Source organism: Chionomys nivalis, chromosome 17, assembly GCF_950005125.1.
Source record: "Chionomys nivalis chromosome 17, mChiNiv1.1, whole genome shotgun sequence".
NCBI classification, from domain to species: domain Eukaryota; kingdom Metazoa; phylum Chordata; class Mammalia; order Rodentia; family Cricetidae; genus Chionomys; species Chionomys nivalis.
In genome coordinates, this window is record NC_080102.1 from 23,436,944 (window position 1) to 23,449,310 (window position 12,367).

At 37.0% G+C, this 12,367-nt stretch overlaps 1 protein-coding gene across 6 annotated transcripts in view; it reads right to left on the reverse strand.

Annotated features, from left to right (window-relative positions):
- The window catches only part of Cyrib (CYFIP related Rac1 interactor B), a 123,666-nt gene that overhangs the window by 7,359 nt on the left and 103,940 nt on the right, over positions 1-12,367 (reverse strand). For all 6 annotated transcript variants that reach the window (XM_057791685.1, XM_057791684.1, XM_057791687.1 and 3 more), the window contains 7 exons: positions 9,368-9,489; positions 7,838-7,943; positions 5,526-5,662; positions 4,430-4,507; positions 2,118-2,234; positions 1,146-1,225; positions 27-153 (listed from right to left, as the gene is read on the reverse strand). In XM_057791685.1, coding sequence (XP_057647668.1) covers positions 27-153; positions 1,146-1,225; positions 2,118-2,234; positions 4,430-4,507; positions 5,526-5,662; positions 7,838-7,943; positions 9,368-9,489 — 767 coding nt within the window. The remainder of the gene's footprint in view (positions 1-26; positions 154-1,145; positions 1,226-2,117; positions 2,235-4,429; positions 4,508-5,525; positions 5,663-7,837; positions 7,944-9,367; positions 9,490-12,367) is intronic.

Consider the following 12,367-nt stretch of genomic DNA (forward strand, 5'->3'; position numbering starts at 1 on the left):
ATCATATCAAACAATATGCAACTTACATCAATTTTAGAAGTTTTGGCAAATGCTCCCACTGGATGGACGTGGTCATAGAGTATTATGACACCCACCATTACCCTCAAGCAGAATGATACTGTCTCTTCATTGGTAAATCTGCTTCTGTATTCCCTGGAGGGCAGAAGATTTGTATGGATGAAACACATCATAAAGCGTACAATGAACTGATTATACCTGCAAGCAATCCTGACTACTTCAATCTCTGAAGAGACACCAATATTACCCCTTCTCCACAAATGAGAGGAAATAGATGTACGTGGTAAAGACTTTCCACCCACATATTGTGGTCCCCACATTTGCACCACCAGAGAATTATATTACTTCTTCTACAATTTTAGAGAAAGCCAAAGCAGCCCTAAAGTAAGAGTTCGGGGGTGGGTGCTTAAGTTGCTAGCTCAATGGAGCACGTAAATTTGCTATTTTATGGGTATCTTGATTTAAACACACTATTACAGGATTCAATCATATTCTCTAATTTAGAAAAAAGGTAGCAGGAGACCAGACTCAGAATGGGAACACTGTGATCCAGCAGGGGGCCGGTAGGTACAATGTACCCCTTCATTTTCTGGACCCCATTCCCTTACACAGTAGGAAAGTGTGGGAGGTGTTTGTCCTCCTGCTCCATGAGTCATTCACTAACACAGTGTAAAGAAGAGCACTTTGGGAAATAAGTGCTGCAAAAAACAAAAGTTCTCTAGTAAAAACCATATCTTATTCAAGAATCCAAGACACATTCTTTCTGGTGCTGATAGGAAAATTACACGTGTCACAAATGCCATCAGGTAATTCAGGTTTGTGAGGGATTTAGTCTGAGAACATGTGGAAAATAGAATATAATTACAGTCCTCTGAAAGGGACACTTCCCTGCCCCTAACCCAAAATCAGGATATTCAGTTCTGACAAGAATAAACTTATTGTGGTACCCAGAGTCCAAATCTATGTTAAAAAAGAAATGCATTTTAACTTTGTACACTCGTTCAACATTTGAAGGTTAGGATAAAATTCATTTCTTTCTACACAGAAATGTTTGTATTTGGATGTGTTTTGAAATACCAGTCACTTCATCAGTTTTGCCGAAGTGAAAAAGATCAGCTAATACTCACGGTGTCTCCAGCATGACTCTGCATACACTTGCCATGGTGCTTAAACAATCTGTGGTATTTTCTATTGGTAAATTTTTATTCTATAAAGTGTACAGAGAACAAAAGAAATAAGTAAAGGTGAAAAACTTTTCATTTAGTGATTTAAAAATTAATAGAATCCCCCAAACAAACAAATGATCTGGCTCCTGTTTCTAATTTCCTAAGCCAATGACTGTGCTTCTAATCACTGTTCCATGATCAGGGGATAGAGCCATGCACAATACAGACAAGACCCTGCTGCCCTCAAAAAAGAGTAAGCACAACCTTGTAAACACAGGAGACGGGGGGCTAAAATGTCGAGTTTAATCTGAAGGTACCTGGAAGTTTGATTTATTTCATTAATTTTATTTATGGTACGTGGGTACTCTCTTGTGCATGTGTGGAGGTCAAGAGAAACCCTGCTAGTCTTTTCTCTCCTACTATTCAAGTCCAGGAAACAAATTCAAATCATCAGGCTTGATGGCAGGCCATCTCTCCAGGCCATGGGAAACACTTTAAACAGAAGAAAAAGTACTAGCGTGGAATAAGAGCAGAGACAAGAGTGGGTAAGAGGGTGGTAGTCAGATCTGGTATGTAGCAGGGTTAAATTTTCACAAACATGATGTACTTTAGAGGATCCAGCAGAGTGATCTGTGGGACAGATGAAAGCAGTACAAAAAGGAACTTAAAATTGTCATCCCTGAGACTCTGACTTATACCAGTGCCATTATTAACTGAGAAAGACAGGAGAACGGGGAGGGTTAGAAAAGGCAATGCCATCGTGGCAATGCTCAAAGTACCCCAGAGTGACTACAAGCAAGTGGGCAGCTGTGCCCAAGCAGGTCTCATAGGTGCCAGTCTAAGGATGGTATTTGAATCACAGCACTGCTGAGGTCATCGCATCTGCAGTGAGTGGAACAACATCAATGCACAGAAAGGTCTGCAGCAACTCACCTCTGATACAAATTTTGTTGTTGCATCACTTAAGGTTTTCAGCATTGGAGTGGCCTCAGCATAAAACAAAGACATTCGATTTGCCAATTCATTATTTACTTCATTTTCTCCTTCTGCCTGTGTGGAAATCACTTGACATTAATTCCCAAATTATTAAATGTGATGACATACATAAAAGGTCCAAGCCGGGCAGTGGTGGCGCACGCCTTTAATCCCAGCACTTGGGAGGCAGAGGCAGGCGGATCTCTGTGAGTTCGAGACCACCCTGGTCTACAAGAGTTAGTTCCAGGACAGGCTCCAAAACCACAGAGAAAACCCTGTCTCGAAAAAAATCAAAAAGTCCAAGAATATCTACTTTATTAAACCAATCTAATAAATACCTTTATATTTAAGTTCAGACCTTCATATGCAAATACTACTTAAATACTCTTTAAAATAAATAGACTACAAATAATATTAAGCAATTTTTAAAAAAGAACTATCCACTAAAGTACATTAAGTGGTATTACGGAACTGTAAATGCTGGATGGGACACCTTACTACACAAGAGACTGTTCAAAGGCTCTTGAAGACAAAAGGATAGTTATGAAATTATATCCTGTGTTTCACTACAAACATAAAGGACCCACACAATACCATGATAAAAAATGGACAGCAGCAGAAGGGAAGGGACCTAGAAGAAAAAGGGGAGGACTGATGAAGACTTGGGCTTTTACAAGTGACAATGTGTGTGTATGCATATATGCACATATATACACACACATTGTATATACACACACATACACAAGGTATTTCTATTGGCAGAGGGAAAATACATTTTTAATTGACTTAGAGCACATTCTGATATATTCAGTGTAATAGAACTAGTGAAAATTAAACTAGAAGCAGGGACTGTAGATGACCTTAAATGCTACTTTAAATTAGCATTTTCCTTAGAAATAGGAAGCCATTTCAAGTATAAAAAGGAGTAGCAAGTAAATGTCTTTAAAAAAAAAAAAAAATCAACCCACAATAGTAGGCAGACAGTTCCAAAAGGCCAGAAAAGAAATTATGCTGCTAGCTGGGCAGTGGTGGCGCACGTCTTTAACCACAGCACTTAAAAGGCAGAGGCAGGTGGATCTCTGTGAGTTCGAGGCCAGCCTGGTCTATAACAGCTAGTTCCAGGATAGGCTCCAAAAGCTACAGGGAAACCCTGCCTCTATCCCTCAACCCCTCAAAACATATGTTGCTACAAAGTAACTGAAAGAGAGAGGGAGATGAGTTATGAAGTGAAGAGAAAAAGGAGGAGAAAAAAAAAAGCAAGATGGACAAGACTCTGAGAGATCGCACTGAGAACTACTGGCTTTGTACCTAATTATTGAGAGTGTAAGCCAGTTGAAGATCTCTCTACTGTCCATGGCTTCTTGAGTGGTGACAGTTAAGAAGGTAAAAGACTGAGTGCTGTTTTGATTTACAGGGTGGTTATTAAAAACAGACACTGTGATTCGCTTCTCACTAGGCAGTCTGTATAAATCCCAACTGTTGTAAAGAACAGAGAAACCCTTTAGTGCTGGTCTGGTGCCCATTTTACAACAACCACTTCATAGAAGTTTTGCAGTATCAATAAAGACACAAATTACCACAATCTGGGTCCCCTAAAAATGACGCTGTATTTTCTTCATGTGTAATTTACTGAAAATAGAAAAAAGTACTAAACAGTTTAAGAGGATAGGAAGAGATTAGCAGCCTAAGAGAGGAACTATGCTGCCAAGACAAAGGCCCAGAAATGAAGCAGATGTGCTAATAATGGTTCATGATCTCAGGTACCCCTCTTGCAACTGGCAGTTAGTTTCCTCATTTCATATCAGTCTTCCTCAGGATTCATCCTTCTAACCATAAACATTCATGTAAAAATTTCTTTTCGGCTAAATAAGAATATACAAAGAGATTTAAAGTACCATTGTTATAAAAGAAAACACAATTTACTAAAGTGGTTGTGGAAATTAAAGGCAGTAGAAAAAAGAATACATAGTATATGGTTTGCTATAGTTTGAGCTCTTCACTCACAGCTATGGTTACTGATGATTACTAGCTTTAATATAAGCTTTAACAATCTGGGCATGGTGGTGCACACCTTTAATCCCACCACTTGGGAGGCAGAGGCTGGTGGATTTCAGTGGGTTCTAGGACAGCCAGTGCTATGTAGAGACCCTAACTCAAACAAACAAACAAACAAACAACCATCTGGTGAGTGGATGGATGAATGAACAAAGCGAAGAATAAAATCAGGTTATTATTACCACCACTAAACCTAATTCAAAACATAATCTTACCGGGACATTATTAATTCTCATTCGACTCAACGTTCTTCTATAGTAGCTGAAGTCATTCTGTATGGCAGGATTTGTCATCTAAAGAGGGAGGACATGTATGAAAAAGCACTCTTATATATGAAGGACGACTGTTATATACTAAATGCTAATGGAAACTAAGTGAACTGGTAGCTTAACATTCCTATATAATTTTAACAACTATCTAGTATACTAAAGAAAGTGTGAAGTATTTATTGAATTCTTCGATGTATTTTTTCCCTTTGAGACAAGGTCTTAGTAGGTATTCCATGCTGACCTTGAATGAATAGAGTCCTTCAGGCCTCTGATTCCCCAAGTGCTGAGACTAAAGGTGTATGCCACCACACACTGCAGCATTCTTGCTAACCATAAAACTATCTTTTTTGCTAACCACAGAGTATTTTTTTAATTGTAAAGGCATTATGCATTCCTTCTTTTCAATAATCTTAGGTAATATCTTAAATGCCTATTTATCAAAAATATTGATACTACAAACAAAAAAGTGAATGTAAGTGTGTTTGTTTTGAGTAATACAGGGCATTTCTCCAACAGACTAAATATTTACATACAAATCCTTTGTGTCCAAAGTATTAGTAGAGAATTAACAGTTGTTATAATATAATATGAAATAATACAGTTGGAAACATAACTCTTCCATTTTCTAGAAAGGGTCTTCAATAACCAAAGGTCTCATAATTTGAACTCAGGGCTCCAGGCAAAAAATACAGTGCTGTTTTTAAGATTTGCCCTGTATAGCAACATGGGATTTATGGGTATAAATCCTACAAAGAGGGCGAGGACAAGAGTGAAGGGGAAAAGCGGCAAGGAAGGGAGAAAAAAATTAAGTTTTGTATTAAAAAATAAAAAGGTAAACTAGACAAAGAGGAAACAGAAACCAACATAGAAGCAGCTGGGATTCCTTGCTGTTCTTTACAGCAAGAACAATGACTCCTGGATACTTTATTGGACACCAAGAGCTACTACTATCTAGCTCTCCAATTGGGCAGAAATCACTTAAACACAAGTTAACAAGGCTTCTCCCACTACTACTCACTGAAAACCATAAAAACTGCACTACCTTGAGTTCATCAAACCGGAGTGTGAAGTGAAGAATCTCTGCAAACTGTTTAGCAAGAGCCTGCTCTCGCTCTAGATGCTGGGTGGGGGAGTACGGCGTACTAGTCAAGGCTCCCAGAAGGCCTCTTAATGCTGCTTCTAATGAAAAGAAGATAAAGATGTTAAGTCATCAGGGAGTTCAATTCCCAACCAACATTCAGATACAAACACACTCTCCCTCTCTCCTGCTATAACCAAGACAAATCTACACCTTGTCATCACTAATACTGCATACACTCAAACTGTCTACTACAGTTTAATGAAAACCTTACAAGAACTAATTCAATAAACTCAGATTCAAAATGATGCACAGTATCAACCTGACCTACACACCAAGAGCACAGGGTGAGCAGCACTGTCTCTTGTCTGCAGCTCTAGCATCCTGAGCATCCTGAAGTTAACCCTGAAACCCGATCAAATGTGGGCAAATACTAATTTTTTTCCTTTAACATTCTGTCACAGCAAGTTTTCATGGTTTTCTTCTGTTCTAAAGGCTTCCACACTTTGCTGTCTAGTGACAGTAACATATATGTGGAAAAGTAAAGGGAAAACCTAATGTCTCCACCCAAACTGACTCCACATCCACTCTTGTACCTTGTAAGGCACACCTAACCTCACATTCCAGTCTTTACACTGCAGAGAAGGTAGAGCTTTCACATGGTAAACTGATGATATCATTATCCAGCTTGAAAAGCTGTCTAGCTAGAGCAAAAAGGGGACAATATGACCACAAGAGGAAGCCCCAACAGTTTCCTTTTGGAGACAGCTGTCACTGACTCCTACCAAAGGTCATCCAGCATTCTCAAACACCAGACCTTGAGTTATCAGAAGAAAACCCAAAGGATATGACTGGTGGGTAAGAGGGCCATAGACATAACAAGGTCATCACATAGGAACACAATTACTGTAAATGCTTTAGCTTTCAGCAGGCTGGTGGTATAACTCAGTTTTGATAGTGCTTTGCCTAGCAGGCATGAGGCCATTGGTTCAATTCCCAGTACCACATACACCTGGCATACTTGCTTGCCTTAGCACTGAGGAAGTAGAAGCAGGAAAATTACAGGTCCAAGAGCACAGTGAGGGCTTGGGAGTGGGGGGTAGGGTGGGGAGCACACAATTCTCTGGAGGCAAAGACAGGCAGCTATCTGAGTTCAATGTTAGCCTGGTTTACATAGTGAAAACATAACTCTTCCACTCCCATCAAGGCCAAAGCCAAGAGACCAAAACAGCTGCAGTAGAATGTGAGCATCTCAACTTCAAAGGAGGCTAAGCACTAACGGCATAAGAAGGAGTCTAAATTTATAGTAGTCAAAATAACTAAGATGAAGAGACCTAAGCTGACAAAGGTTACAGAGGATACAAAAACTACAGACCACAGAGATACTCTGACTAAAAGGCAAATAACTGAAAAAGAACTAACTGTCATGCTTGGGAAAATAAACTATAACTAAAACTTATAGAAATATTTGGTGCACAAAAATGATTCAGATATCCAGATCCCATGGAAAAGCCAAGCATGGTGGCTGGCATATGACTGTAACTCCAGTGCTGGGGTAGATACAGGCTGATCCCTGAAGTTTCTTGGCCAACCAGTTTAGCCTAAAGGATAAGCTTCTATTCTAGTTCAGTAAGCGACCATGTCTCAAAAAATAAGATGCAAAAGATATCACTAAAAGTCAGTCCAACAACCTTTGGCCTCCAAACACACATGTGCACTTGTGCATGCACACACAGTTTCAAAAAAGATTTACTATACAAATATTTCTCCAATTCTTGTCTCTTTTTATCAGATGTTTATCCTAAGAGTTAAGATATCTCACAGTGACAAGCACTTGCCTACCAAACACCAGGCCCTAGGATCTACCCTAATATGAGGGATAGGGCTCGTATCAGTCTGTCATCAGACTCCTGGATTATTTCAGTCTGTGTTTTTAGAATTACCTGGGAAAGGATTTTCTATAGGTATGGAGACCAATTCATCCATGTAGTTTCTTATATTGAGACCCTTAAGCATGCAAAGCAATCAGATTTCCTTCTACAAATCACAGCTTGCTGAGGAAAATGGTCTAAACAATTCAAAGATCTGGGGCTAAGGACATTAGAACTACATTAGCAAGTGCTTATATACATCCTGCCTTACATGCACAACAGATATACAGCCAAATTCAGTACTGTGATCACAAAATCTTCTAAAAAAATTCTGGACCTAATAAACACATTTTATAAATTAACATTTTTAATAACAAAGTAAACATTACAAGGTTTTAAACTTACCTAGCCTCTGAGAAAATTCATAAAATTTCTTTAATTTGCCTACTAGTGGCACAACAGCACCCCACGCCTTCTCTTGCAACTTCTCATCTGCTGGATGCTGGATTGCCTTCAAAATCCAAGAAACAAAAAGTTAAGATTTATAAAATCATAATATTCTTCCTAATATTAAGGCAAGGTTTTACCAAATGAAGGAGATCCCGATATTTAAAATATAGATATAATGACAGACCCAGGAATTGAGTTTGGACTTTCTCAACTCCCAAAGTTTTCCCCCAATAGATGCAATATAATAATAAAATAAACACTATTTGTTAACATATTACTTCTTGGTGTCATTTAGATCCACAGAAGGAAAATATTTTATACTATTTCCTCTATTGCAGAGATACTCTTGGTGTGTCTTCAAGAAGGAACAAAGTTAAGACAATAAATGAAGACACCAATCTTGGCAAAGGGCCAAGAAGTCGTAACTCAAATTGCACAGTCCACACCAGTTCTAAGAGACCTGGCCAACATGAACCTGAAAAATGCAATTTAGAAATACTGCAAATACTAATTGTTTAGAAATAAGATCTTTTTCTGGATTACAAGTTTTCTAAGGCTTCCTGCCTGAGTAAGAGGACAGACAAAGCAGTTTCAGCTCTGAAGGGGAGGAAATCAAAACAGAGCTAGGGAGGGACCCCAAATACACAAACTTCTGTCAACACTAGTCCTTCAAATCATTATGCAGTCTCTTTAGAGTATTCCTGGGGGAATGAATTTTCTGACTTTTACCTTTCTTTTGCTTACAGATGCTTTCTTAATCCTTTACAAAACTCAATGTGGCTTTTCCTAACAACTTGCTTTGCCTTCTCTAACACTTTAAATAACCCAAATCCACTACCTGAAAGAAAAACATCTGTAACTATGGCAGGGGCAGCCTACAGGGTCACCAGAAGTGACAAGTTTTGTTTCCCCCAAGGCACTAGTACTGAATATATCACAAAACAAAAACACAAAAACAAAAATCAAGAAAGCAAAATAAAAATAAACTCAGATTTTAAAATGTTGTGAATAAATTGAGTGCAAATAAATAAATGGACTGTGTCTTAGTAACTCACTAATAAACATTTCTTTAGCATTTTTAATTTCAAGGTCCTACTATGTAGTCCAGACTGCCCAAGATCATCTTAGTGCTTTCAATTTCTCCTAGAAAGTTTACGAGTTGAAAACTAGACTGGGAGAAGCCAGAAAGTTCTATTCTTTTCTACAAGAGGAAAGTATAAATAATTCCCAAGAGAAAACATTTTCACGTGTGACCTTAACAAACAGAGATGTCATTCTATCACATATGGGTAGCCAGCATTTCCCTTTTATAATACCCCTCTGCCCATGGATCACTGCAACCACTTTTGAAATAAAGCCAAGTGATTTTTCAAATATAATACTTTCCATGACAAGCAAGTCCAGAAAATGATAAAGAGTAAGCCAAGGTGACACCCAGTCAATTCACCTTTACTGAAAAGTGCCTATAATAATTGTAAACTTTACCTCTCGTATTTCGTGGCCAGCTCCTCTGTATGACTGCAAGTCTTCCAAGATGCCTTCTGCATCTTTTAATACTACATTCACCTGATTATATATTTCCTTTTCAGACTCTGTGGGCTGGGCATCTAGACAGCATGAAAGTACAAGAAAATTTACAATGGCATGAATACTTTAGTACATGTATTAACTACAACAGCCCAATTAACAACCAAAATTTCCAAAGATGAGTTATATTTTACACAATGTTAATTTTGCACTTTTTAGAAGACAAAGTTAAGCTAATTTAAACTTATAAAAATTATACATAAGCCAGAGAAAAACAAATGCTACTACATAATATTTAGTTTAAGTTACAAATTATAACTTGGTACAATAAGCAAATCTGAGAATTTAAATTTAAATTGATATTATTTATAGTTTTGGTTTTTGTATGTATGCACAGATTGGCTTTTACATATACCAGGCTGCCCTCAGACTTATAAATCTTCTGCGTCAGTCCGAGTGCTGGAATTGCAAAAATGCACGAGCACACCCAGTATCTGATATGCTTAATAATCACTTTTTGTGCTGCCTGCCTCACTGTCACTAATGATAGCAAATGAATGATCACTATTCTATCTTAATACAGTAGAAAGGAAGCCTACCTACTAACGCCTACAGTTTAATTTTCTTACAGTTTATTTTCTTATACAGATCATTTTACTTTCAACAACTGAGGATTGCTAGGGACCATTTGAACTGTGATCATGTGAGGATCAAGAGTGGACACTATGCTTAGGCCCAAGCTGTAGTGGTGTCACTGACCTTCTCTGTTGAGGAGTATGAAGGTCACGATTCCTGCATAGGAGTTTACACTACAAAACACTATAGAACTCCCGACCAGCTGAGCTACATAAGATCAGCTTGAGCTGAGCTACAAGATCAGCATTCAAATTCTGAAATACCAAATCAAATACTAATTTTCTACATACCTAGGACTGAGGAAGAAGAAAATGAAGGAATAATTAGTTATAAAAATCATACCAGGGATACAAATATATGGGCACCTTTACCATCAGTGGTGCTAACCAGAAAACATATGTTGATAGATGACAAAATCTGGATTTCTCTCTGTCAGACAAAAGGTAACAGAAATCCCATTTTTATAGCATGGTCATTTGTTTCCTCTAAGGAAATTTAAAATGTTTTAAATATACTCCTTTCTATTTTGAGACAAAACTGCTCAAGCAGTTTTTCATAAGCCTTTTCAGCTAGATCACATAAATTCCTACAAATAAAATACCTAAGACAACGCTATAAACTATGCTGGCAGAATTCCTCCATGCTAACATACTACTTGTGGGAGGGGGATACCAGTCCAAATTTAAAAGATAAATTCAGACACTGTTTACCAGTAATATGAAACTGGTCACTAGGTTTTGTATCTATTTGTTCCTTTACTTAGAAAATTAAAAAGAAAAACTTCACACATGAGACTAAATGTAAAGACATCTTAAAATTTATTTTTATTTTATGCCCGGGGCAAGTAATGATTCAGTTCCCTCTATTACCTGTCAACTCGTCAATAATACATAACACTTTTAAAATTAACAATCACAGTACCCAAGCTTAAATTCAATGGACATAAGACAGCACTAGAGAAACAGTAAAGAAACATTCATGTGAAAAGTCAACTTTAAGAATGTGTTTGGATTTCATTCACTTATTTTAATTACTTTTAAAAAATAAAAATATGATTAAAAGAGGAGATTAAAATATTAAAATACTGTGTCCAAAGCTACAGAAGTCCTAAAAGTAAATACTAAATTATAGATAAATGTCTAAAGTTATAAAAAAAATCAGTTTGACATTTTAAGCAGTAATATTTTCACTTGTAGCTAGACCATATTTTTCAAAGCAATAATTAGGCACAATACTTTAAAAAAAAAAGCACACCATTGCCTTTATACTTACACCAGATACAGCATAGAGAAATACTTTGTACATGCAAAAATGAAAGTTCAGTACTTTTTCATGTGAATGTGGAAATTCAGACACAACATCAATAGACACATAGTTTGAAGTTATGAGGTGGGAATTCATGACAAGGGATAGTATTTTATGTATTACATATCAAAGGCATTTGTATCATTTGAAGACTAAAATATGTATTTTTGGTGTGGTCACTAGGCTAGTAACATAAAAATGTGACACTGAATTTACAGATAAATGAAACATTATTAAGTAGATTTAAATAGACCTTGTAAGTAGTTAATGACTAGCAAAGGTTTAATAAGTATCAAGCAATTTACAATAAAGGAGAAGATTCAAGTTTCCCTAAGAGGGGAAAACACCCAGCACCACACTGATCAAACATTTTTTAGACTGTCACAGGCAAGTCACACTGATAATTTTGAAAGCTGCTGAAGACTGCTGTAGAAATGGAGACAGACAGAAAAGAGCAGACAGAGAAGCACTACTTTACTGAAAGCAAACCATGCAAAGGGTGAAATACTAGGAAGGGACAAAAAATTGCAAAATAAAGCATTTCCTTTAAAAAAAAAAAAGGCATTATATATAATGCAACCAAGACTTGTCACTTTGATTTTTCATAGCTTTACTTATCCAAGAAAAAAAAAACCACTACATAGCCTGCTAACAAAACAATATCCATTCGAATGCAAAACAATGTACCTACTGAGGGAAGACATACTTAATGCTCATCAGGCTTAAATGTATATCCTGCTACATGGAAATTAAGGCATGTTCCAATTGTTCTTATTGTCTGAAGACAAAATTAAATATTTTAGTCATATCATACCAATTTCCTACTGGGTAGAGGAAGAATTCCCTAGAAGACTAGCAAAGAATCACTGAAAGTAATAACTAAATTTGGAGATACTGTTATTTTTAAAAAAAAAATCAAAAACTGAGCTATGAAAGGAGAAAGGAGTTAATAATTACAATTGTGATAAAGAGCTTTCTGCTCCAACCTTATGCTCATTCACTTAGTAAATACTTCAA